At 42.2% G+C, this 26,308-nt stretch overlaps 1 protein-coding gene across 3 annotated transcripts in view; it reads left to right on the forward strand.

Annotated features, from left to right (window-relative positions):
• LOC115143414 (contactin-4-like) overlaps positions 1-26,308 on the forward strand; it is a 232,890-nt gene that overhangs the window by 156,322 nt on the left and 50,260 nt on the right. For all 3 annotated transcript variants that reach the window (XM_029683822.2, XM_029683823.2, XM_065001948.1), the window contains exons 10-11: positions 7,468-7,597; positions 9,185-9,335. In XM_029683822.2, coding sequence (XP_029539682.1) covers positions 7,468-7,597; positions 9,185-9,335 — 281 coding nt within the window. The remainder of the gene's footprint in view (positions 1-7,467; positions 7,598-9,184; positions 9,336-26,308) is intronic.

The raw sequence follows: 26,308 nt of genomic DNA on the forward strand, positions 1-26,308 counted from the left end.
AGATAGTTTTATGAACTTAAATTACTGTTATAAACCTTGCAAAAGCAGTGTGCACCCACTTGGCTTGTTCAGCCTGCTTTCCTAATATATGGGTCCATGGTTTACTTCGTTGTAAAAAGGAAAAGATCTAAACACAATTTGGCTAGATATCACCTTTATTCCTTTAGTGCATGGCTTTAAACTGTTCAGTTCCCCAGAACAACACTTATCTAACAGGATTTTGATTATCCTGAAAGTGTCTGCTTGGCTCTGGTTTGTTAAGTGTCTACAATTTTATGCTGGTCTTAGAGCGTCGTAATCTTCTAGTAAAATCTCTCTTCTCAGAGTGAAGTCATTACTCCTGTACCACCAATGGAGAAAAATGAGAAGAGCTCCTTATAAACACACTGACTTTTGTGCATCCTAGATCGACTGTAGCTAGCCAGTTATTTAAGCAATAAGGCATGAGAACCCGGGGATTATTGTGTGATAGCTCCCGACTAAGGGCGGTTCTTTCTTAGGCCCAAGGAGGTTCAATTGTATTGTTGCTTTTATATATATATATATATTAATTTTTTTAAATATTTTTTATATTAACAACATGTTTTCATTAAAAACATTTTTTTAATGAGTCAATTTGTTTTATTTCGTCTTTCCACTAGATATGGTCAGAGCAAAAGTCAGTTGTTAGTGCTGAGGTTCTGAAGATGCTAACAAAACAGGCTAGTTGTTAATTCTATTCTCATGTTTTGACCTAGTTGTTCATTCTTTTCATTCCCATGTAAACAAGTTATTGGCATGTAGCTACCTAGCAGAGGTTCAATGATGACGAGAGACAAGAACTTCAATAAATAATTATTTAATAAATAATGTATAAATAGGCAACAACCAACTGATTGTTGAGTTAATACTATAGCTATTGAGGATAGCTAAGCTAACGTTTCTTCTCCTTTGCTAGCTAGCCAACTAAAGCTGTCACACAATCACATTAAGCAGCTGAAATGACAGCAAACTATGTGCATTTTTGTTTGTTTTACCTTTGTTTCTATAGCCAATTCTTTGGATATATCCATTATAATGATCCTGATAAATGAATTTGCCTGGATCAGAGAAGCTGTCAGTATCGCCACGTTCAAATGCATGGCACAGTGGAGATCGCAAAAAAAAGATTGGATAGGCACACAGCTTATATTAACCCTCACTCTAACAAACCAAATGCAGGCTAGTAGCTTGGGGAAATATGTCTAGACATTTTTTTCCAGGGGAGATTAAGTTTATACAGTAAATTGACTGGCTGGTCTGTTTGACAGTGGATGCACATTGATACATCTAATGGAACTGTTCATGGGCATGTAAGGGACATGTTTATGTTTGTGCTTTTCTTATAACTGATTTCTGTCTTCTATTTATGTGCTGTTCTATAAACCAATTGCTGTGCTCATGGAGGTGGTTGACTGAACAAATCCTCCTCTTATCAGTAGCTACAATTTGGCAATACGCCCAGCCAAACCATGTTTTGAGAACAAATGAAAGATATCTCAGTTTCAAGGTCTCAGCTTAGAGAGGAGAAGCCTCGTGAGGTGTTGGTCTGTCACATTATGAAACAGTATTGGTTGGTCACATGAATGAAACAAAACGGTAATGATTAATTAATTATGCTAAATCATGCAAATATAACTTGTTTGTGTATAGCCGTATATAAGACAACTGCTGGGTCTGCCCAAGCAGAGCTCCTGATTGACATGTGTACTATGGTGCATTGAGTTGGTTGGAACCTATCCAGCTCGCTGACAAGTAAACAATGATTTATTTAAACTTTGAGTGTCCCTGTGTAAGAATTTCCACGACAGGCATTGTGATTGTGACTCCCTGCTATCAACCAATCAGCATTCAGGATCCAAACAACCCATTTTATAAAAACACATTGACTATTGTGCATCCTATACCTACTGTACTATAGCCACGTGCCTCTCTCAGATTACCCATAATGAATACAATAATGAGAGCTGAACACCTACAGTAGATACTGTACAGTGTAGACTGCAACTGCAAGGTTATTTGTTCAGCTTATAAAAGTGCAGGGTCAGAGTGGAGTATCTATTACGGCTTTGTGGAAATATGATTCAATATACCTGAATGGGAGTGTGACAGGTCCCCTGTGCTACAGTACGTGGCCAGTATATTTGCTGGAGATTGATGGTGAGCACTCAGGCACAGCTTGGATGAAAAAATAAACAGACTTTATGTAAATTTTCTTCATTATGCAAAATGGTCACAAACAAAACAGAGGGTATCGATCATTCCGTCGATGTTATATATGCAGGAGAAATGTGAGACGCAGGCCTGTTTTATTGTTACCAGAGGCAGTGCTCCAAACAGCAGCAGCAGGCTCTGTCTCTCTCCTTTGCCCATAAAGCCCGATTAGGGTTGCCTTCAGCTGTGCATAATTAACAATCTGTCTAGTCATTGCATCACATTTTATTAAAAACCTTTACAAGGTCTACTGAAATGGTTTGCATTGTTCTATCGCTTGTTGAAAGAAAGGATTAGATCAAATTTACCCCCATCTGTTTGAGGGATTATTTTACTCAAAGTTGTTTTTTATTTCCATACACTTTTAGAAAAAAGGGTTACAATAGGGTTCTTCGGCTGTCCCCATAGGAGAACCCTTTTGTGTACAATGTTCAACCCTCTGTAGAAAGGGTTCGACATGGAACCCTAAAGGATTCTACCTTGAACCAAAGGGGTTCAACCTGCGTATGCTTTATGGTTAACGAGACGTGGTGTGGTCACAACAACATACAGGAACTCAAGTCCTTCTGTTCACCTGATTTAGAATTCCTCACCATCAAATGTCGACCGCATTATCTACCAAGGGAATTCTCTTCGATTATAATCACAGCCGTATATATTCCCCCCCAAGCAGACACATCGATGGCTCTGAACAAACTTTATTTGACTCTTTGCAAACTGGAATCCACATATCCTGAGGCTGCATTCATTGTAGCTGGGGATTTTAACAAGGCTAATCTGAAAACAAGACTCCCTAAATTGTATCAGCATATCGATTGCGCAACCAGGGCTGGTAAAACCTTGGATCATTGCTATTCTAACTTCTGCGATGCATATAAGGCCCTCCCCCGCCCTCCTTTCGGAAAAGCTGACCACGACTCAATTTTGTTGCTCCCTGCCTACAGACAGAAGCTAAAACAAGAAGCTCCCACGCTGAGGTCTGTTCAACGCTGGTCCGACCAATCTGATTCCACGCTCCAAGACTGCTTCCATCACGTGGACTAGGATATGTTTCGTATTGCGTCAAACAACAACATTGACGAATACGCTGATTCGGTGAGCGAGTTCATTAGAACGTGCGTGGAAGATGTCGTTCCCATAGCAACGATTAAAACATTCCCAAACCAGAAACCGTGGATTGATGGCAGCATTCGCGTGAAACTGAAAGTGTGAACCACTGCTTTTAATCAGGGCAAGGTGACCGGAAACATGACCGAATACAAACAGTGTAGCTATTCCCTCCGCAAGGCAATCAAACAAGCTAAGCGTCAGTATAGAGACAAAGTAGAATCGCAATTCAACGGCTCAGACACAAGAGGTATGTGGCAGGGTCTACAGTCAATCACGGATTACAAAAATAAAACCAGCCCAGTCACGGACAAGGATGTCTTGCTCCCAGGCAGACTAAATAACTTTTTTGCCCGCTTTGAGGACAATACAGTGCCACTGACACGGCCCGCAACCAAAACATGCGGACTCTCCTTCACTGCAGCCGAGGTGAGTAAAACATTTAAATGTGTTAACCCTCGCAAGACTGCAGGCCCAGACGGCATCCCCAGCCGCGCCCTCAGAGCATGCGTAGAACAGCTGGCTGGTGTGTTTACGGACATATTCAATCAATCCCTATCCCAGTCTGCTGTTCCCACATGCTTCAAGAGGGCCACCATTGTTCCTGTTCCCAAGAAAGCTAAGGTAACTGAGCTAAACGACTACCGCCCCGTAGCACTCACTTCCGTCATCATGAAGTGCTTTGAGAGACTAGTCAAGGACCATATCACCTCCACCCTACCTGACACCCTAGACCCACTCCAATTTGCTTACCGCCCAAATAGGTCCACAGACGATGCAATCTCAACCACACTGCACACTGCCCTAACCCATCTGGACAAGAGGAATACCTATGCGAGAATGCTGTTCATCGACTACAGCTCAGCATTTAACACCATAGTACCCTCCAAACTCGTCATCAAGCTCGTGACCCTGGGTCTCGACCCCGCCCTGTGCAACTGGGCACTGGACTTCCTGACGGGCCGCCCCCAGGTGGTGAGGGTAGGTAACAACATCTCCACCCCGCTGATCCTCAACACTGGGGCCCCACAAGGGTGCGTTCTGAGCCCTCTCCTGTACTCCCTGTTCACCCACGACTGCGTGGCCACGCACGCCTCCAACTCAATCATCAAGTTTGCGGACGACACAACAGTGGTAGGCTTGATTACCAACAACGATGAGACGGCCTACAGGGAGGAGGTGAGGGCCCTCAGAGTGTGGTGTCAGGAAAATAACCTCACACTCAACGTCAACAAAACTAAGGAGATGATTGTGGACTTCAGGAAACAGCAGAGGGAACACCCCCCTATCCACATCGATGGAACAGTTGTGGAGTAGTGGAGAAGGTAGTAAGTGCCACGGCGTACACATCACAGACAAACTGAATTGGTCCAACCACACAGACAGCATCGTGAAGAAGGCGCAGCAGTGCCTCTTCAACTTCAGGAGGCTGAAGAAATTCGGCTTGTCACCAAAAGCACTCACAAACTTCTACAGATGCACAATCGAGAGCATCCTGTCGGGCTGTATCACCGCCTGGTACGGCAACTGCTCCGCCCACAACCGTAAGGCTCTCCAGAGGGTAGTGAGGTCTGCACAACGCATCACGGGGGGCAAACTACCTGCCCTCCAGGACACCTACACCACCCGATGTCACAGGAAGGCCATAAAGATCATCAAGGACAACAACCACCCAAGCCACTGCCTGTTCACCCCGCTATCATCCAGAAGGCGAGGTCAGTACAGGTGCATCAAAGCTGGGACCGAGAGACTGAAAAACAGCTTCTATCTCAAGGCCATCAGACTGTTAAACAGCCACCACTAACATTGAGTGGTTGCTGCCAACACACTGACTCAACTCCAGCCACTTTAATAATGGGTATTGATGGGAATTCATGTAAAATATATCACTAGCCACTTTAAACAATGCTACTTAATATAATGTTTACATATCATCTACTGCATCTTTATGTAATACATGTATCACTAGCCACTTTAAACTATGCCACTTTGTTTACATACTCATCTCATATGTATATACTGTATTCGATACCATCTACTGCATCTTGCCTATGCCGCTCTGTACCATCACTCATTCATATATCTTTATGTACATATTCTTTATCCCTTTACACTTGTGTGTATAAGGTAGTAGTTTTGGAATTGTTAGCTAGATTACTCGTTGGTTATTACTGCATTGTCGGAACTAGAAGCACAAGCATTTCGCTACACTCGCATTAACATCTGCTAACCATGTGTATGTGACAAATAAAATTTGATTTGATTTGATATGAACTAAAAAGGGTTCTTCAAAGGGTTCTCCTATGGGGACGGCCGAAGAACACTTTAAGGTTCTAGATAGCACCTTTTTTTCCAAAGAGTGTAACATATAATTCCAACACTTCTAGTTCAACTGGACAGATTTGGGGACCATCTGTATCTGATGCCTCTGAGTTTATCTGAAGCCTCTGAGTGTATCTGTTATAAAAGGTGAGACACATCGATGTGTTCATTCTCATGGACTAGGGTTTCCTTAATATGGACATAAATGGGAGGATTAGTAATGCACTTGGATAATTAGATTAATCAAGCAGAAGTGTTACATTGTTTTAAATGTCACCAGCAACCAGTGCAGCTTCATCAATCTGATAACTAAAGGTCATTCATGGAGGGAGGGCAGGAAAGGGGAAGATATACCATTTGGTGTGATTCATTACAGTAAATCAATATGGACCTTTTCTGCTTGTTCTGCTCATTTGGACATAGGAGCTGACTGCAATGGCTTATGATATTACCTTCATTTTTGCAAATAATGGGTACACAGTAGACTATGAATAGTTATGATAGATACTGTCAATAATGTTAATGCATTTCTCATACCTCCCGAGAGGGACGATAATCAAAAACAAGAAAATCAAGGTATCTCAAAAACAACCATTACATTAATTTGTTTGTGACATTAATCGAAACAAGTGGCTTGTTGTTTATACTGTCCTATATAAAATGAAGAAACCTGGTTGCGTTGGCAATAACATTGCCAATCACTTCCATTCAGCATAAGGCATGCAGATGGTCCCCCAAGGTCCCGGCATGGAAAACTGCTGATGTAAGAGGAACGTCATGCTTAATTAATAGCAGCCCGTAAACAGAGTGATTTCTACGCACTGACTGATTTACGCCACCTCCATTCTGCCGCTCTTGCCAGCAGGCACATTTACCATGGTGCATCCGACTAGCTATGAGCCACTGAGCATTATGGAAATTCAGAACGCAACCTGCTCAAACACGGGCTTAGCTACTGATGTTTCAATGAGGACAGCTCCTCTTTTCATATGACAGTACCTTAATCCCGTCAGACTGCCTGGAGTCACGGCTGTGCCAAACCTAAGCTGAGCCGAGTCGACACCCCTATGGAAATGTGCTCTAATGACATTAAGGGTGAGCCTCTGGAAAACAGGGGAGATGAAGGGCAGAAGGCAGAACTCTGTAGAAATTTTACAAAGTGCTCTGCCAAAATTCCTTCCCTAAAAACTGTTGTCGGTTTAATGCCGTTCTGGTAATAAAGATATATATTTGTACTTAAGTTCATGAATGTAAACCTACCTTGAAGATAAAGTAGCTAAGTGTCTGGGTTTGAGTGCATTAAGCCCATCTGGGCTAATAAGCCTGTCTATTTTGATGGGCTAGTCACAACAGAAGTATATCTTCACCATGGGGGCAACGGTGGCCCAGTACAGTGTGTGATCTGAAGTGTACATAACAGCATACAGTACTTAGTATGTATAGGGAATACCTATCAGGAAACCAATTTTCACAATACTGTATAGCTCTGATGTTAAGATATTCCTATTCCTCATATCCAGTCCTTGTGCTGAAGGGGAAACTGGCCCTGTGGTGAAGCCAGTGATATACATTGGGAATGGTTTTATATCACTCTCATAAACATGCAGATTGATTAGGGTCATTTTCTGGTAGCCTGCCTCCTTCCACCCTGCCCTTTCCCTCCATTAGTGATGAAAACCTAGATTCATTGCCACGTCCGTCACTGCCACACTATAATTCACTGGCACATTGGCTGCATGCTTTTATGCAAATTAGCAATCAGAATAAGGTATATCAAAGGGCATGTCTCTGTCTCTCTGTTCATAGGAGCGCATACAAGTTGCCAATGGAGCGTTGTCAATCAGCCGGCTGACGCTGTCCGACATTGGAATGTATCAATGTGTGGCTGGAAACAAATATGGGGAGGTATACTCCAATGCAGAGCTCAGAGTCATTGGTAAGGCAATACAAGGCTGGATGTGTGTTGGTGTGCCTGCCTGCCTGACTAAATATATTTTATGTACACTCTTAGAAAAAAGTAATCCAAAGGGGTTCTTCGGCTGTCTCCATAGGAGAACCCTTTTTGGTTCCAGGTCGAACCCTTTTTGGTTCCAAGGGTTCAAGAAAGGGTTCTACCTGGCAACCAAAAAGGGTTCTTCAAAGGGTTCTCCTGTGGGGACATATGAAGGTAGCACCTTTTTTCCTAAGAGTGTAGTACAGTATGCACGTTTGTTTGTCGTGTGCATGTTTTAGTGTTATTTGCGACATTTGTTTTCCATTCCCTACCACTGTAGTGTGACCTCCAGCATCTCTGTGATTTCCCCCTAATTAAAAACCATAAATTACAGGATGAATGCACTGGAGTGCTATTGATGTATGACCATGCCACTGTGCTCCCCAGTCCCACCCATCTGCCCTGTGAGTCCTGTCAGGGCTGGCCTCCAGCTCTCACTCCCCAACCCATCTCCCATCACGCTTGAACATTGTTTTGTCATTGATTGGAATTAGATCCAACACAGCCAATGAGCCCAGGTTAAATTGAACTTGGAGGAGGTAAAAAATATAATTGACAGACCCTGGCAGAAATGCACTAATTGAAGTGCTTTATAAAAGCACAGGGAGGGATGATCCAGGAGTGAAAAGGAAATGATCATGATAGAACTAAATCGAGCTGAAAAACTGAAGGACATGACATTTCTTCTTTGTTTTTCTTTGCAGAGAAAATGATTCCGTTAATTAATCAGTGCAGTGTAGCACTCTCCTACCTTCCCTGACATTTCTGCTCAACATCACACACACAGTACATGCCTCACTTTAAAGTACACAGCAGTCATGTGAGGATGTGTTTAAAATATCCATGATTTATCCATGCTTAGCTACTGTTATTAAACCATTTAGGGGTTATACAGATAACATTCCATTTCATTATTATTTTAGTTTTGTGCCTTTTCAGTATCTGCCTTTGACTCTCAGTCTATTCCTTACATGCTGGAGTGGAGAGGTTATTTATCTCTTTTATCCTTTTCTACCCTGGCTGAGACCTCCTCTAGCTATGGCCAATGGCAATGGGAGAATCTCACTTGCATTTGCTTGGCTCCTCATGTCCTCTCTCCTCACCTCACCTGTACGTGGTTATACTGTATATGAAGTACAGGAATGTTGAGGTGTACATGGTTGAAACCTGTTGGCTGATAAAGACAGAGGTCCCTCCCTTCTGACCTTCTCCTCCAATTGGTTTTAAGAAGTTGGCAAGGAGAGAGGACATGAGGAGTCAAGGAAATGCAATTGAAATACTCCCAATGACTATCTCTAGGCCTTGCCAATCGGGAGTGTCATTTTCCCTTGCTGTATATATATATTTTTGGGGGACAACGCGACATCACCAGGAACGACTCTGGGCCCACTATACTAAGGCCCTGAGGTTTTCCTAGTTCAGTTCATGTGATAAAATCATGGCTTTACGCTCATGTAATGCATGTTGAAAGTTAGATATAGGAAAGTAAAAGGGCAGTGAAGGGTTTTTAACATGCATGTCTTGTTTCAGCTGTTGCCCCAGATTTCTCCCAGAACCAGCTGAGGAGCCCCACCATGGTGAAGGAGGGAGGAGACGTGCTGATCGAGTGCCGGCCCAAGATGTCCCCCTGGGGCGTGATCTCCTGGAGGAAGGGCAGCGAGGCTCTTCGAGAGAGCCACAGGTAATGTAACAATCTCTCTCTTTATTGTCTGATCGCTCTCTCTGTGAAGGGGTTGATTTTCCTAAGCACTGGGGTTGTTGTAGGATTTGTTCAGGTATGGTACCCGGGAGGAACGGTTGTTGTAGGATTTGTTCAGGTATGGTACCCGGGAGGAACGGTTGTTGTAGGATTTGTTCAGGTATGGTACCCGGGAGGAACGGTTGTTGTAGGATTTGTTCAGGTATGGTACCCGGGAGGAACGGTTGTTGTAGGATTTGTTCAGGTATGGTACCCTGGAGGAACTGTTGTTGTAGGATTTGTTCAGGTATGGTACCCGGGAGGAACGGTTGTTGTTGGATTTGTTCAGGTATGGTACCCGGGAGGAACGGTTGTTGTTGGATTTGTTCAGGTATGGTACCCTGGAGGAACGGTTGTTGTAGTATTGATAAAGAGCTAATGCCAGACACCCCTGGCTATGCTTATTGTATGTTTACCTGGTCAGGCTTTGTAACTTGATATTATTTCTCTGGTCATATTGATTCTATTCCTCACTGTTACAGAATCTCTCTGACTGTTAACATTTATCTCCAGCTTTGGGTTGAAAGTGCATCTGGAGAAATATATGAAGTATCATATCTGTCTGTTTACCTACAGTACCTGCATCCGATGTAGATTCCTGTAGGCCTATATTCAGTAAAGGTTCCCACTCATTCCAGTCATCTCCCAGACACATAACTCCTGGTTTAATCACACTTTAGACATCTGCACAAACAAACCAATGTGAGGACTGAAAGTAAAATTGGTTTGGCCAGTACTTGGAGTCACCCGACATGCCACTCGCTGTGCAGAGTCTGGGTGCTAATCAAGCACTTTTCGCCCTCTGTGGGAGGGTGTGGGCGACCATACCAGCCACTGTCTGCTGACATATATCCACGCTTTTCTGGGCAAAAGTGTTAAGCCAGCCTCCTGTTAACAGTGACAGGAGAGCTGTGTGTGTGTGTGGGTGAGGGGTGTGGCTGGGTGGCGTCAGGGGTCAGTCAGACAGTGCTGATCCAGACAGGGGTCACCCATTCGGTGGCACAGCTGCTACACCACTTTGGTGGCACGACTCTGGCAGCAGGACTGTGTGCACAGTGTCTGGTACGACTCGTCATGGTTTACATATACACAAAGAGGTGTTGTTGCTTGTCAAACAAAGTATCCTGCATTTGCATAGTGGTTACTCTGCTGGTGCCCTTCAGCTACACTGTGTACCTACATACATGATGCTGTCTCCCAAGCTGACGGATCAAGGCTGAAATGCTGAAACGCATCAAGTTTTATTAATAAAATATGTATTTTTCTATTCTACTGTTTTGTCATCCCCTGTTAAACTGACAGTTTGAATCCTGGTAGAACTGTGAGATAGCGATAGACTATGCTTTTCCTTTTTCATGGTTTCTAACACAGATATCCCCTGAGCTACAGTAACTGATCATTTTGATTTAATGTCCTGCTTGTAGTGTATGGATATGTTTGGAACGGAGAGTTTTGTTGTTGATTGATTTAGTATTTTGCACCACTGTGACACTGGTACAGTATATGTTTCCATGGGATGATTCATTCAATAGCAGTGGCTCTATTAGGCTTGAATGGATGGATGTTTCCATGTTCCCCTGTTCTTCCCTGCTGGTTTGTCGGTCCTTGTTAATTTCCCTTTGTGTAACTATGAGCTTGTTACAAGTAGATAGATAGTTGAGATATACTGTTCGTTTGCTGTAGCGCTGACGCCTACCTGAACTCACATACTGTATGGTATTTTAATGTTCTGATAGGGAATTTCTGGAAACAAAGGCAAATGTGGATTATTAAACCTGGACCAGTGCCCTTAATGTCATAAACACAATCTATCAAAATATTGTGCTAGTCATAGAGGAAATGATATTACAATATCTCTAGATCTGTATTCTAGTGGAGTCCTGGGACTTTTTGAACTTGAAAAGTAAATTGTCATGCTTTTACTTTGTAAATGGTATTCAGCGCAGACCACCTGGTGTGCTTTTGACACAGAGGTAATTAAAAAGAAAAATGTGCAGGTCACAAGTCTGCTCGTGTCTGTCCCAGGTTGTATTGTGCAGGATAAAATCTTGTCAGGATGCATTGTCAATAGGTGGAACCCTCCCATGTTACTTTTCACGGTACGGAAAATACAGTATGTGTGAGGCATAGAATATGTTGACCCAGCAAACTGGGAACATTCCCAGAACATTAGCTAAGATTCCCATTAAATTGAAATTAGGGTTTGACATTTTTTTTCTAATAAAATATCTTTGGAATGTTCTCTTCACATTCACTCAAATGTTCCCAGCATGGTGCAGCATGGTACATGTTCATGGTAAATTTAATAAAGAAACTGAACACTAGAACAAAAAAACAACAAAGCGGAACAAACAAAACAGTTCTGTCTGGTGCAGACACACAAAGACAGAAAACAACTACCCACACCCATATGGGAAAACAGGCTGCCTAAGTATGGTTCTCAATCAGAGACAACGATAACCAGCTGCCTCTGATTGGGAACCATACCAGGCCTAAACATAGAAACACAACACCTAGACATACAACATAGAATACCCACCCACATCAAACCCTGACCAAACTAAAAATAGAAACATACAAAGCAATCTACGGTCAGGGCGTGACAACGGAATTGGTGCAGCCAGCTGGTTTCTTCACGCTTCGCGCCGACAGAAACAAACATCTTTCTGGTAAGAAGAGGGGCGGGGGCGTATGCCTTATGGTTAACGAGACGTGGTGTGATCACTACAACATACATGAACTCAAGTCCTTCTGTTCACCTGATTTAGAATTCCTCACAATCAAATGTCGACCGCATTATCTACCAAGGGAATTCTCTTCGATTATAATCACAGCCGTATATATTCCCCCCCCCAAGCAGACACATCGATGGCCCTGAACAAACTTTATTTGACTCTTTGCAAACTGGAAACCACATATCCTGAGTCTGCATTCATTGTAGCTGGGGATTTTAACAAGGCTAATCTGAAAACAAGACTCCCTAAATTGTATCAGCATATTGATTGCGCAACCAGGGCAGGTAAAACCTTGGATCATTGCTATTCTAACTTCTGCGATGCATATAAGGCCCTCCCCCGCCCTCCTTTCGGAAAAGCTGACCACGACTCCATTTTGTTGCTCCCTGCCTACAGACAGAAACTAAAACAAGAAGCTCCCGCGCTCAGGTCTGTTCAACGCTGGTCCGACCAATCTGATTCCACGCTTCAAGACTGCTTCGGTCACGTGGACTGGGATATGTTCCGCATTGCGTCAAACAACACCGTTGACGAATATGCTGATTCGGTGAGCGAGTTCATTAAAAAGTGCATAGATGATGTCGTTCCCATAGCAACGATTAAAACATTCCCAAACCAGAAACTGACAGATTGATGGCAGCATTCACGTGAAACTGAAAGCGCGAACCACTGCTTTTAACCAGGACAAGATGACCGGAAACATGACCGAATACAAACAGTGTAGCTATTCCCTCCGCAAGGCAATCAAACAAGCTAAGCGTCAGTATAGAGACAAAGTAGAGTCACAATTCAATGTGCTCAGAGACAAGAGGTATGTGGCAGTGTCTACAGTCAATCACGGATTACAAAAAGAAAACCAGCCCCGTCTCGGACCAGGATGTCTTGCTCCAAGGCAGACTAAATAACTTTTTTGCCCGCTTTGAGGACAATACAGTGCCACTGACACGGCCCGCAACCAAAACAGGTCCACAGACGATGCAATCTCAACCACACTGCACACTGCCCTAACCCATCTGGACAAGAGGAATACCTATGTGAGAATGCTGTTCATCGACTACAACTCGGCATTTAACACCATATTACCCTCCAAACTCGTCATCAAGCTCGAGACCCTGGGTCTCGACCCCGCCCTGTGCAACTGGGTACTGGACTTCCTGACGGGCCGCCCCCAGGTGGTGAGGGTGGGTAACAACATCTCCACCCCGCTGATCCTCAACACTGGGGCCCCACAAGGGTGCGTTCTGAGCCCTCTCCTGTACTCCCTGTTCACCCACAACTGCGTGGCCATGCACGCCTACAACTCAATCATCAAGTTTGCGGACGACACTACAGTGGTAGGCTTGATTACCAACAACGACGAGATGGCCTACAGGGAGGAGGTGAGGGCCCTTGGAGTGTGGTGTCAGGAAAATAACCTCACACTCAACGTCAACAAAACAAAGGAGATGATTGTGGACTTCAGGAAACAGCAGAGGGAGCACCCCCCTACCCACATCGATGGGACAGTAGTGGAGAGGGTAGTAAGTTTTAAGTTCCTCGGCGTACATATCACGGACAAACTGAATTGGTCCACCCACACAGACAGCGTCGTGAAGAAGGCGCAGCAGCGCCTCTTCAACCTCAGGAGGCTGAAGAAATTTGGCTTATCACCAAAAGCACTCACAAACTTCTACAGATGCACAATCGAGAGAATCTTGTCGGGCTGTATCACCGCCTGGTACGGCAACTGCTCCGCCCACAACCGTAAGGCTCTCCAGAGGGTAGTGAGGTCTGCACAACGCATCACCGGGGGGAAACTACCTGCACTCCAGGACACCTACACCACCCGATGTCACAGGAAGGCCATAAAGATCATCAAGGACAACAACCACTCGAGCCACTGCTTGTTCACCCCGCTATCATCCAGAAAGCGAGGTCAGTACAGGTGCATTAAAGCAGAGACCGAGAGACTGAAAAACAGCTTCTATTTCAAGGCCATCAGACTGTTATTAAACAGCCACCACTAACATTGAGTGGCTGCTGCCAACACACTGACTCAACTCCAGCCACTTTAATAATGGGAATTGATGGACATTTATGTAAAATATATCACTAGCCACTTTAAACAATGCTACTTAATATAATGTTTACATACCCTACATTACTCATCTCATATGTATATGTATATACTGTACTCTATATCATCTACTGCATCTTTATGTAATACATGTATCACTAGCCACTTTAAACTATGCCACTTTTGTTTACATACCCTACATTACTCATCTCATATGTATATGTATATACTGTACTCGATACCATATACTGCATCTTGCCTATGCTGTTCTGTACCATCACTCAGTCATATATCTTTATGTACATATTCTTTACCCCTTTACACTTGTGTGTATAAGGTGGTAGTTTTGGAATTGTTAGGTTAGATTAGGTTATTACTGCATTGTCGGAACTAGAAGCACAAGCATTTCACTACACTCGCATTAACATCTGCTAACCATGTGTATGTGACAAATACATTTGATTTGATTTTAATTTGATTTAGAACATTTGTTCGGTTGTGGCAAATGTTCTCATAACACAGAAAAATGTCCAGTGGCGCCTACAGTATGAACAGAGAGACAATGTTTTTATAAAACATTCACCTTATGTTGCAAGAATGTTCTCAGAACACATTTAGTATTTTTAAATGTTCCCAAAAGGCCTGGTGGGAACAAAATATGAACTGTTCAGTTGTGCAGATGATTATACAAGGATTATTTTGGGGTGCAAAAAACATTAACCTGATGTTACAAGAACGTTCCCAGAACACATTTATGCTCTTTAAATATTCATAAAACATTTCTTTAGGTTGTGTGAACATTGTGGGGATATGACAGAGATATGAGAGAAAGGTTCCCAAAACACAAAATTGTTCCAGTTGTGTTGACATTTAGAGAATGTTTGTATCAGGGTGCACAAAATGTTCCTTTGATGTTGCAAGAATGTTGACAGCACAGCCTTTCCGAGTTCTTTAAAGGTTCCCAGAACATTTAATTAGGTTGTGGTAACAGTGCGGTTACATTACAAGAGATTACAAGCACAAAATATGCTCAGTTGTGATGACATTCATACAATGATAAAGTTTGGTTGCACAGGACATTCCCTTAGACTAGGTGTTTTTGTCAACATTCAAAGTTCTTTAAAGGTTCCCAGAACATTTAATTAAGTTATGAAAGTTGTCTGGAATGTTGCAAGAATATTCTTGTGATATTCACATATTGTACTAAAGAGGTTGCACCGAACATTCACACGATTTTGCATAATGTTCCACAATTTCCCCTAAATTTTGTTTTTATTGCGTTCACAGCATATTTATTTTAAGTTTAACATCATATTCCATTGATGTTCACACAATATAAATTATACCGTGTCTTGGAGGTCCTCAGAATATTTCAAGAACATTTTGAAAATGTTAAAGGTCAGACACACCAGTAGGATTGTCAAACATTTGCCTGCCAACAGTACTTAGCACCTCTGAACAGAGTGTCGCCAGTCAATCTCTTTTGTGATCCCACAGCAAAGACCTTGATGTCATCAGCCACTCAGCCTTGTTAAAATACAAGAAGGTGGCAGTAACATTGTTTGGTAATGCATGTGTGTGTGTTTCTTTATGGCCTAGTCAATGTTGGCTAACTAGCTGCGCTAATGGTACTACTAGCCAGATGACCACAACTAGATAACTAGCTAGCAAGATGAAAAGGAAAAATGTAATTCACTCTCCATAATCACATACAGCCCATAGATACTTTTTTTGCAAGCTGGCTAACATTAGCTAAATGGTTAGCATCATTCGCTAGCTGTTGTACTAGCTAGGTAATGTAAATGTAAATACATTGCATTGACTCTCGGAAGCCAGCTACAGGCAGCTGTTTCATGGAAACAAATCCATTGTGATTGAAATATAATGTTACTAGCCACAGTGGCCAGATGGCTAGCTTGGTAAAGCATGTGTGTTGTGTGCATTGTGTTGCACTTACCACCCTATTCATTTCATATCAAACGAATAGGGTGTGTGTGACTGCCTTGCTCAGTTAGCAAGCTAACGTTAGCTAGCTAGCTTACTAATAAGCTAGTGCACATTATCAAATCTAACAAAAACATCCTTCAAGCACAACTCATTAGAAAGATATAAAATATGTAAAGAATTGCTCTAGAAAAAATATTTATTATGCAGCTTTATTGTTTTAGTTAGAACAATTATGATGCAAAGGGTGGATTAGACTGGGAAAAGTGCCCTCTTTCTTCCATTTTCTTGTCACTCCTGTAGGCTCCCCCACTTGGAGGTTCATGCTCTCTGATTGACTCAAAGTCAAGTTGCTGAGCATTGCGTTCTACAGGTACGTACACACTTTGTTCTAGCAAGAGAAGGAACGACCTCCTTCTGTGATAAGTGCTGTACCTATCGGCAGTCAGATTCTCGGGGGGGTTTTATGCTTTATATTTAAGTTTGACCTAATGTTACTACAATACTCTCAGCATGCACATTTCTAGTTATTTAAAACATATCGGAATATATGCCTATTGTATTCTTCTCCAGATTTATTAACAATTCTCATTTGAGGATTATATTGTAAACCCACTACAATATGATATAGACAAACCTTGCATTTAATTTCATTCAGAGGACATTTGAGTAGCAATTAATCATACAAACATCCATATTTTTCACACTTTATATGTTGACAATCTGCAAACTTCAGCCAGCTCAGTAAGCCTCTGTGCCACCAGGGGACAGCTGTGGTGTTACGCATTTGTTTCCAATCTATATAGATAGGGAAATAAATGGTTAATTAGGACTAGGGTTGCAGAATTCGGAAGATTCCCAGAATCAGGAGGCAATAAGCAGGAAATGCGAAATCCTCCAACCAGAATTTCTGGTAGGTAAACTAGTGTTTAGAGTATTGGGCCAGTAACCGAAATGTCACCAGTTTGAGTCCACATGCGTATAATACACACTTGTGCATGTGTGAAATAGGACAAATATAAGCCACCACCAAATTTTGATTATACTTGTAACACTGCATTTTATGATAAAAAAAAAAAAAAAATTCATCACATATTGAAAGACTTATGAAATGTTATTTAAGTTGGGTCGATATTTATAAATTTGAATTTAAATAAGTTGTATTTTTGTGTAATCGCATGCTTCAGACTCAGAACCTTCAAACTAAATATGAAACAATTTGACCCTTTCTCAATTTCAATCGAAACACAGATACAAATGCATGCAATACACATTCTGAAAAATGAAGATACATAGCATTTTAATAACTCAGAAACTGTGTTCTGTGTCCTGATTGACCATATTACCCTATGTACATAGACTGAAAAACTGCAATACCACAGCTGTCCCCTTGTGGTGCAGAGCGTTAATGATCTGGCTGAAGATTGCATGTTCCAACCCCACGTGCAGATTGTTAATATTTATTTTGATTAATTTTTTACCTTTATTGAAGCATGAAGTCATGCTGAGATCAGTCTCTTTCGCAGAGAGGCCCTGCATGAACACACCAATAAACAACAATTCCATAATACATATCTATATACACATAAGTTACACTATACATTTCTATATACACATCAATTACACTATACATATCTATATACACATCAATTACATAATACATGAAAAGCAATCCATCAATCTACGAGACTTCAAGGAGGGCCAGCCCACATTCTGATACAATGTGCAATGGTGTGTCCTGAACCTATCGGCTGTAATAAAGTGCAAAGCGTTTTGATAAACTGTGTCCAATGGCTTCAATGCAGTGGCAGTCGATAACCGGAATGAATGTTGACTGAATTATTTGATTTCTGCTATTTAACGAAAGACAGGATCTGTTCCTATAGAAGAATACTATTTTAATTCTTAATTTCTTAACTAACGCATCAACATGCTTTTTAAAGTATATGTTTTTTTCAGCAATCCAGATGCCCAGATAGTAATAGGCAGGGACACCAATCAATGAGGGCCCCATCCAAAGTACGTAGGCATAAATCATCAGATACATTTTTAAGTGATTTGGAAAATAACATACACTTCGTTTTTACCTGCATTAAGTACTAATTTCAGTTCAACAAAGGCTTTCTGCAGGGCATTACTGTCAGACTGAAGCACTGACAGAGCACTGACAGAGCCTGGCAGCACTGACAGAGCACTGACAGAGCCTGGTCAGCTGTGGGGGAAATAGCATCTTTCTTTTTTTACAGATAAACCAATATTGTTCATGTAAATAGTGAAATGAACCAGACCAAGAATCCATCCCTGTGGGACACCCTTTGTTATGTCCAGAAAACCTGATTTAACATCATCAGTAATTTAAATACACACTGTGTTTGGGTCATCATTTAGATCATCATTTAAAACCAAAGAAGTAGTGGAGATGGTGCTATGGCTTGTTCTGAAACTTGACTGGTGTACATTTAGAATTACATTCCGTAGTTAAATGTATATAATTGGCTACAGAGTCCGTTTTTCTAGCCATGGCCCAGACCTGATTTCTTATCATAACAAGATCTGAGATTATTTTTTACTCTAAGGCATTTAAAGGGAGCTTGTTTGTCTGCCCCCAAAAATATATATCTTTATATGGTTGTGTTTGTATGATTACATTTTTGTTAAAATGTCCTATGAATTAAATGAAATGATTGTCTATATCACTTTTTTAGTGGGCCTACAATACAATCCTCAAATGTGAATGACCATTAAATATGGAGAGAAACATAGTGGGGGGTGTATTCCAATCTGCATTATGCTTTAAGGAACTGGAAATGTGCATGCTGAAAATGTTGTGGTACTATTATGTAAACTTAAATACACAATTTTCTAAATGTTCTTGAAATGTTCTGTGGACCTCCCAAGTCAAGGTAAAATGTATATTGTGTGAACCTCAATGGAATAGTATGTTAAACTGCTATGAAAACTGACTTGGAAATTGTGCTACATTGTGGGAATGTTATGCACAACCTCTTAAGTACAATATGTGAATATCACAAGAATACTTCCTGAATGGATTTTTCTAAGGTTTTCTCTTGCCAAATCAGTTCTGTTATACTCACAGACACGATTTTAACAGTTTTGGAAACTTTATTTCTATCCAAATCTACCAGTTATATGCATATTATATCTTCTGGGCCCGAGTAGCAGGCGGTTTAATTTGGGCATGCTTTTCATCCAAAATTCAGAATGCTGTCCCCTACCCTAGAGAGGTTAAAGAAATGTTTTATGAACATAATAAAAAAAAACATTTTCTGAAAACGGTCTTGTAAGTGAAGGTGAATGTACACTAAATTAAATAGTTTAATCATCTGCACAACTGGACAGTTTATATTTTGTGATGTCCCCACAATGTTATCATCAGAATGTTCCTAAAAACCAATAAAGCATTATGGGAACCTTTTAAAGATCAGACATATGTTCTGGGAACGCTATTGCAACATCAGGCAAATATTTTATACAATAAAACATTGTATTTTCATCAGCACAACTGCACAGTTTTTGTGTTATGAGAACATTATACATTACACACTCTCTCTCTCCAATTTCAATTTAAGATTTAAGGGCTTTATTGGCATGGGAAACATATGTTTGAAATAGATAATTAACAAAAGTGAAATAAGCAATAGAAAAATGAACAGCAATATAAATCTCTCTCTCTCAAAAATTCACGACATATCACCATGTAATCGAGTGGACCACCACTGCCTTGCTTTTGTCTGTCCCTGGTCAACTATACCATTTGCACAATTACTGCACTTGAGAATAATTAATAATCCCATTGTTTTATCTAAATAAGGTGTGAGCAGAATGTGGTGGAACACTTGCTCAGGAGCATGCATAATCAAGGGGGGGGTTGAAAACCCCTTGTTGTTCAAAATTAATTGGCTTAATTGTGTTAGTGCTCCACTGTGGCTTTAGAGGGAGGGGAGCCAGTGTCACCAGCTGGGTAATCCATCTTCTTAGCAGCAACCCTTTTTTCTGCAGGAAACCAGCAGAGGTGGGTGTTGGGGGGGGGGTCTTATCTCTCCCAGACAACCCTGCAGGGACCCGGTTTAGATGACATCAGCTGGAACAAAGCAGCTGAGAATGCAGAGAAGGGTCTTGCCGATGAGTGTATAAGTGGGCCGTGTCAGGCAATGGACCGCTGTATAAAAATATCCCATTTCAATATGTCACCACTGGATTGGAAGAGAGAGAAAAAAACATTTTTGGCCCCTCACACCAGACCCACACAATCAACTGTCTCTGAATGAGTGGCCACCATCTGCCTGTCTGCCTGTCCGCCCGCTGGATGTACTGGCATTCTGTTTTCCCCTTGTCTCTTCTCTCTGAATTAAAGGCAGTCTTTCAAAGGCCTGTTTGGAGTTATCTTATGCGACAGGGGCACTCGAACAAATACACTATATACTGTATACAAAAGTATGTGGACACCCCTTCAAATTAGTGGATTCGGGCTATTTCAGCCACACCTGTTGCTGACAGGTGTATAAAATTTTGCGCACCGCCATGCAATCTCCATAGACAAACATTGGCAGTACAGCTCAGTAACTTTCAACATGGCGCTGTCATTGGAGGCCAACCTTCCCAACATGTCAGTATGTCAAATTTCTGCCCTGCTAGAGCTGCCCCAGTCAACTGTAATTGTTGTTATCGTGAAGTGGAAACATCTAGGAGCAACAACGGCTCAGCCGCAAAGTGGTAGGCCACAAAACCTCACAGAATGGGGCCACTGAGTGCTGAAGCGTGGAGTGCGTCCTGTAAATCAAATCAAACTTTATTTGTCACATGCGCAGAATACAACAGGTGTAGACCTTACCGTGAAATACGTACTTACAAGCCTTTAACCACCAATGCAGTTCAAGAAAGAGTTAAGAAAATATTTACCAAATTAACTAGAGTAGAAAATAATAAAAAGTAACACAATAAAATAACAATAACGATGCTATATACAGGGGGTACCAGTACCGACAGGTTAGTCGAGGTAATTTGTTCATGTAGGTAGGGGTAAAGTGACTATGCATAGATAATAAACAGCGAGGAGCAGCAGTGTAAAAACAAAGAGGGGTGGGGGTTGATAACGTAAATTGTCTGGGTGGCCATTTGATTAATTGTTCAACAGTTTTATGGCTTAGGGGTAGAAGCTGTTAACCTGTCTAGGACACAGGTTCCGCTAACGGAACCCCCCCCAACATTTCACTGAAAAGGCATAAAAAAGGCATAATTTTTTGGGGTTGAAATATTTAACTTTCACACATTATCAAGTCCAATACAGCAAATGAAAGATAAACATCTTGTTAATCTACCCATCGTGTCCGATTTTTAAAATGTTTTACAGCGAAAACACAACATATATTTATGTTAGATCACCACCAAATCCAAAAAAACACAGCCATTTTTCCCAGCCTAAGATAGTCACAAATGCAGAATTAGAGATAAAATTCATCACTAACCTTTGATAATCTTCATCAGATGACACTTATATGACATCATGTTACACAATACATTTATGTTTTGTTCGATAATATGCATATTTATATCCACAAATCACGGTTTACATTGGCGCCATGTTCAGAAATGCTTCAGATAACAGAAATATAACTTTGACGAAAGATACGTTTTACATATAATTAAAGGTACATGGGTTCTTAATGCAACCGCTGTGTCATATTTTTTTTAAACGTTACGAAAAAAGCATAACATGCACTAATCTGAGACGGCGCTCAGAAGTAAATATATTTCTCCGCCATGTTGGAGTCAACAGAAACATGAAAATTACATCATAAATATTCCCTTACCTTTGATGATCTTTCATCAGAATGCAGTGCAAGGAATCCTAGTATCGCAATAAATCGTTGTTTTGTTCCATAATGTCCATTACTAGTGTCCAATTAGCTACATTTGCTAGCAGGTTTAGTTCACATGTCCAAAAGCTGGCGCTAGTCCAGGCGAACTCGGACGAAAACTTCAAAAAGTTATTTTCCAGGTCGAATAAACTGGTCAAACTAAGTAGAGAATCAATCTTCAGGATTCAGGATGTTATTATCATATATATTCAATAACGTTCCAACCGGAGCATTCGTTTTGTCTCCAGAGTAATGGAACTCAAGGCATATAATGACTACATAACCAGGAACTGGCATTCTGCCAGACCAGTGACTTATTCCCCTCCCATCCGGGAGGCTTCATTCCACGTTCTACTGACTGTTGACATCTAGTGGAAGGCGTAGAAAGTGTGAACAGATCCATATCTTATTTGGATGTGAATAGGCGATGAGTTGAAAATCAACTTCAACTTCCTGTTTGGAAGTTTGCCTGCCCTATGAGTTCTGTTATACTCACAGACATAATTCAAACAGTTTTAGAAACTTCAGAGCGTTTTCTATCCAATAGTAATAATAATATGCATATATTAGCATATGGGACAGAGTAGGAGGCAGTTCACTATGGGCACGCAATTCATCCAAAGTGAAAATGCTGCCACCTATCCCGAACAAGTTTTAACTTAAGGAGCCTTTTTTTGTCATAGACTTGGCGCTTCGGTACCGCTTGCCGTGACTTGGGTGACTGGAGTCTTGACAATTCCTCTGACACTGAAAACCAGTGTTGTGTCGTCAGCAAACTTAATGATGGTGTTGGAGTCGTGTTTGGCCACGCAGTCGTGGGTGAACAGGGAGTACAGGGGGGGACTGAGCACGCACCCCTAAGGGGCCCCAGTGTTGAGGATCAGCGTGGCAGACATGTTGTTGCCTACCCTTACCACGTGGGGGCGGCCCGTCAGGAAGTCCATGATTTAAAAAATACATATATATATTTTACCTTTATTTAACTAGACAAGTCAGTTAAGAACAAATTCTTATTTTCAATGATGGCCTAGGAACAGTGGGTTGACTGAATTGTTCAGGGGCAGAACGACAGATTTGTACCTTGTCAGCTCGGGGATAGTCCAACACTCTAACCACTAGGCTACGCTGCCGTCCCAAAGGGTCCTTAGCTTAGTGATGAGCTTTGTGGGCATTATGGTGTTGAACGCTGAGCTGTAGTCAATGAACAGCATTCTCACATAGGTGTTATTTTTGTCCAGGTGGGAAAGAGCAGTGTGATTGAGATTGTGTTACTTGTGGATCTATTTGGGCGGTATGAGAATTGGAGTGGGTATCTGGTATGATGCTGCTAATGTGAGCCATGACCATTCTTTGAATGCACTTCATGGCTACCGACGTGAGTGCTATGGCCGGTAATCATTTAGGCAGGTTACCTTCGCTTCCTTGAGCACAGGGACTATGGTGGGAGGTATTGTAGTTATTGCAGACTCGGTCAGGGAGAGGTTGAAAATGTCAGTGAAGACACTTGCCAGTTGGTCCTCTACCGAGAGCACTATCATACAGTCGTTCGGAACAGCTGGTGCTCTCCTGCATGCTTCAGTGTTGCTTGATTTCAAATCAAATCAAATCCAATTTTATTTGTCACATACACATGGTTAGCAGATGTTAATGCGAGTGTAGCGAAATGCTTGTGCTTCTAGTTCCGACAATGCAGTAATAACCAACAAGTAATCTAACTAACAATTCCAAAACTACTGTCTTATACACAATGTAAGGGGATAAAGAATATATACATAAGGATATATGAATGAGTGATGGTACAGAGCAGCATAGGCAAGATACAGTAGATGGTATCGAGTACAGTATATACATATGAGATGAGTATGTAAACAAAGTGGCATAGTTAAAGTGGCTAGTGATACATGTATTACATAAGGATGCAGTCGATGATATAGAGTACAGTATATACGTATGCATATGAGATGAATAATGTAGGGTAAGTAACATTATATAAGGTAGCATTGTTTAAAGTGGCTAGTGATATATTTACATCATTTCCCATCTATTCCCATTATTAAAGTGGCTGGAGTTGAGTCAGTGTCAGTGTGTTGGCAGCAGCCACTCAATGTTAGTGGTGGCTGTTTAACAGTCTGATGGCCTTGAGATAGAAGCTGTTTTTCAGTCTCTCGGTCCCAGCTTTGATGCACCTGTACTGACCTCGCCTTCTGACCTCGCCTTCTCGCCTTCTGGGTGAACAGGCAGTGGCTCGGGTGGTTGATGTCCTTGATGATCTTTATGGCCTTCCTGTAACATCGGGTGGTGTAGGTGTCCTGGAGGGCAGGTAGTTTGCCCCCGGTGATGCGTTGTGCAGACCTCACTACCCTCTGGAGAGCCTTACGGTTGAGGGCGGAGCAGTTGCCGTACCAGGCGGTGATACAGCCCGCCAGGATGCTCTCGATTGTGCATCTGTAAAAGTTTGTGAGTGCTTTTGGTGACAAGCCGAATTTCTTCAGCCTCCTGAGGTGATTGAGTTGGAGGCGTGCGTGGCCACGCAGTCGTGGGTGAACAGGGAGTACAGGAGAGGGCTCAGAACGCACCCTTGTGGGGCCCCAGTGTTGAGGATCAGCGGGGAGGAGATGTTGTTGCCTACCCTCACCACCTGGGGGCGGCCCGTCAGGAAGTCCAGTACCCAGTTGCACAGGGCGGGGTCGAGACCCAGGGTCTCGAGCTTGATGACGAGCTTGGAGGGTACTATGGTGTTGAATGCCGAGCTGTAGTCGATGAACAGCATTCTCACATAGGTATTCCTCTTGTCCAGATGGGTTAGGGCAGTGTGCAGTGTGGTTGAGATTGCATCGTCTGTGGACCTATTTGGGCGGTAAGCAAATTGGAGTGGGTCTAGGGTGTCAGGTAGGGTGGAGGTGATATGGTCCTTGACTAGTCTCTCAAAGCACTTCATGATGACGGAAGTGAGTGCTACGGGGCGGTAGTCGTTTAGCTCAGTTACCTTAGCTTTCTTGGGAACAGGAACAATGGTGGCCCTCTTGAAGCATGTGGGAACAGCAGACTGGTATAGGGATTGATTGAATATGTCCGTAAACACACCGGCCAGCTGGTCTGCGCATGCTCTGAGGGCGCAGCTGGGGATGCCGTCTGGGCCTGCAGCCTTGCGAGGGTTAACACGTTTAAATGCCTTACTCACCTCGGCTGCAGTGAAGGAGAGACCGCATGTTTCCGTTGCAGGCCGTGTCAGTGCCACTGTATTGTCCTCAAAGCGGGCAAAAAAGTTATTTAGTCTGCCTGGGAGCAAGACATCCTGGTCTGTGACTGGGCTGGATTTGAAGCGAGCATAAGAGGCGTTTAGCTTGTCTTGTAGGCTCGCTCACTACAACCCACTACAAAGTTCCAAACTGCCTCTGGAAGCAACGTCAGCACAATAACTGTTCATCGGAAGCTTCATGAAATGGGTTTTCATGGCCGAGCAGCAGCACACAAGCCTAAGATCACCATGCTCAATGCCAAGCGTCGGCTGGAGTGGTGTAAAGCTCGCCGCCATTGGACTCTGTAGCAAAGGAAATGTGTTCTCTGGAGTGATGAATCACGCTTCTGCATCTGGCAGTCCAACTGACTAATCTGGGTTTGGCGTAGGCCAGGAGAACGCTACCTGCCCCAATGCACAGTGCCAACTGTAATGAGGAATAATGGTCTGGGGATGTTTTTCATGGTTTAGGCTAGGCCCCTTAGTTCCAGTAGAGAGGAATCTTAAAGCTACAGGATACAATGAAATTCTAGATGATTCCAACTTTGTGTCAACAGTTTGTGGACTGATATGTGAGTGGACACATCAGATGTTTTGGTGGTACAGATATACTGTACCAGCGTGCTTTGTTGTGCTCCGATGCTGTAACACATTGGCTTTGAACCACAGGGGTTTTATTGCCATGGTGAGATCTGTTCTGTGGCTCTGTATTAGTTTTGATGTTGTGTACGGAAGGAGGTTAGTGCCAGTTAAGAATAACACATGACAGGTTTATCAAATTAAGGAATAATGATACAGTAAATGAAGTTAACTTTCAAGGTCTTCTCTGCATGACATCTTCTTTTATAAATTAGCCTCACTTTAAATCTATTCTTATAACATTGACCTTTATTATACTGTATATAGCCCTTGGGCTTTTAAATAAAAGGCCAGATGTAATTATTCTACCTTCCGACGGTATAGAACAAGGTCATATTGAATGCTCTGTTCACTTTAAAGAAGTGCGTTGTGATTCGTCTGTCTTAGGACTTGGTCTGAGTTAGTTGTTTCCTCCCACTCTTTCT

The sequence above is a fragment of the Oncorhynchus nerka genome, linkage group LG15 (assembly GCF_034236695.1).
Source record: "Oncorhynchus nerka isolate Pitt River linkage group LG15, Oner_Uvic_2.0, whole genome shotgun sequence".
NCBI lineage: Eukaryota > Metazoa > Chordata > Actinopteri > Salmoniformes > Salmonidae > Oncorhynchus > Oncorhynchus nerka.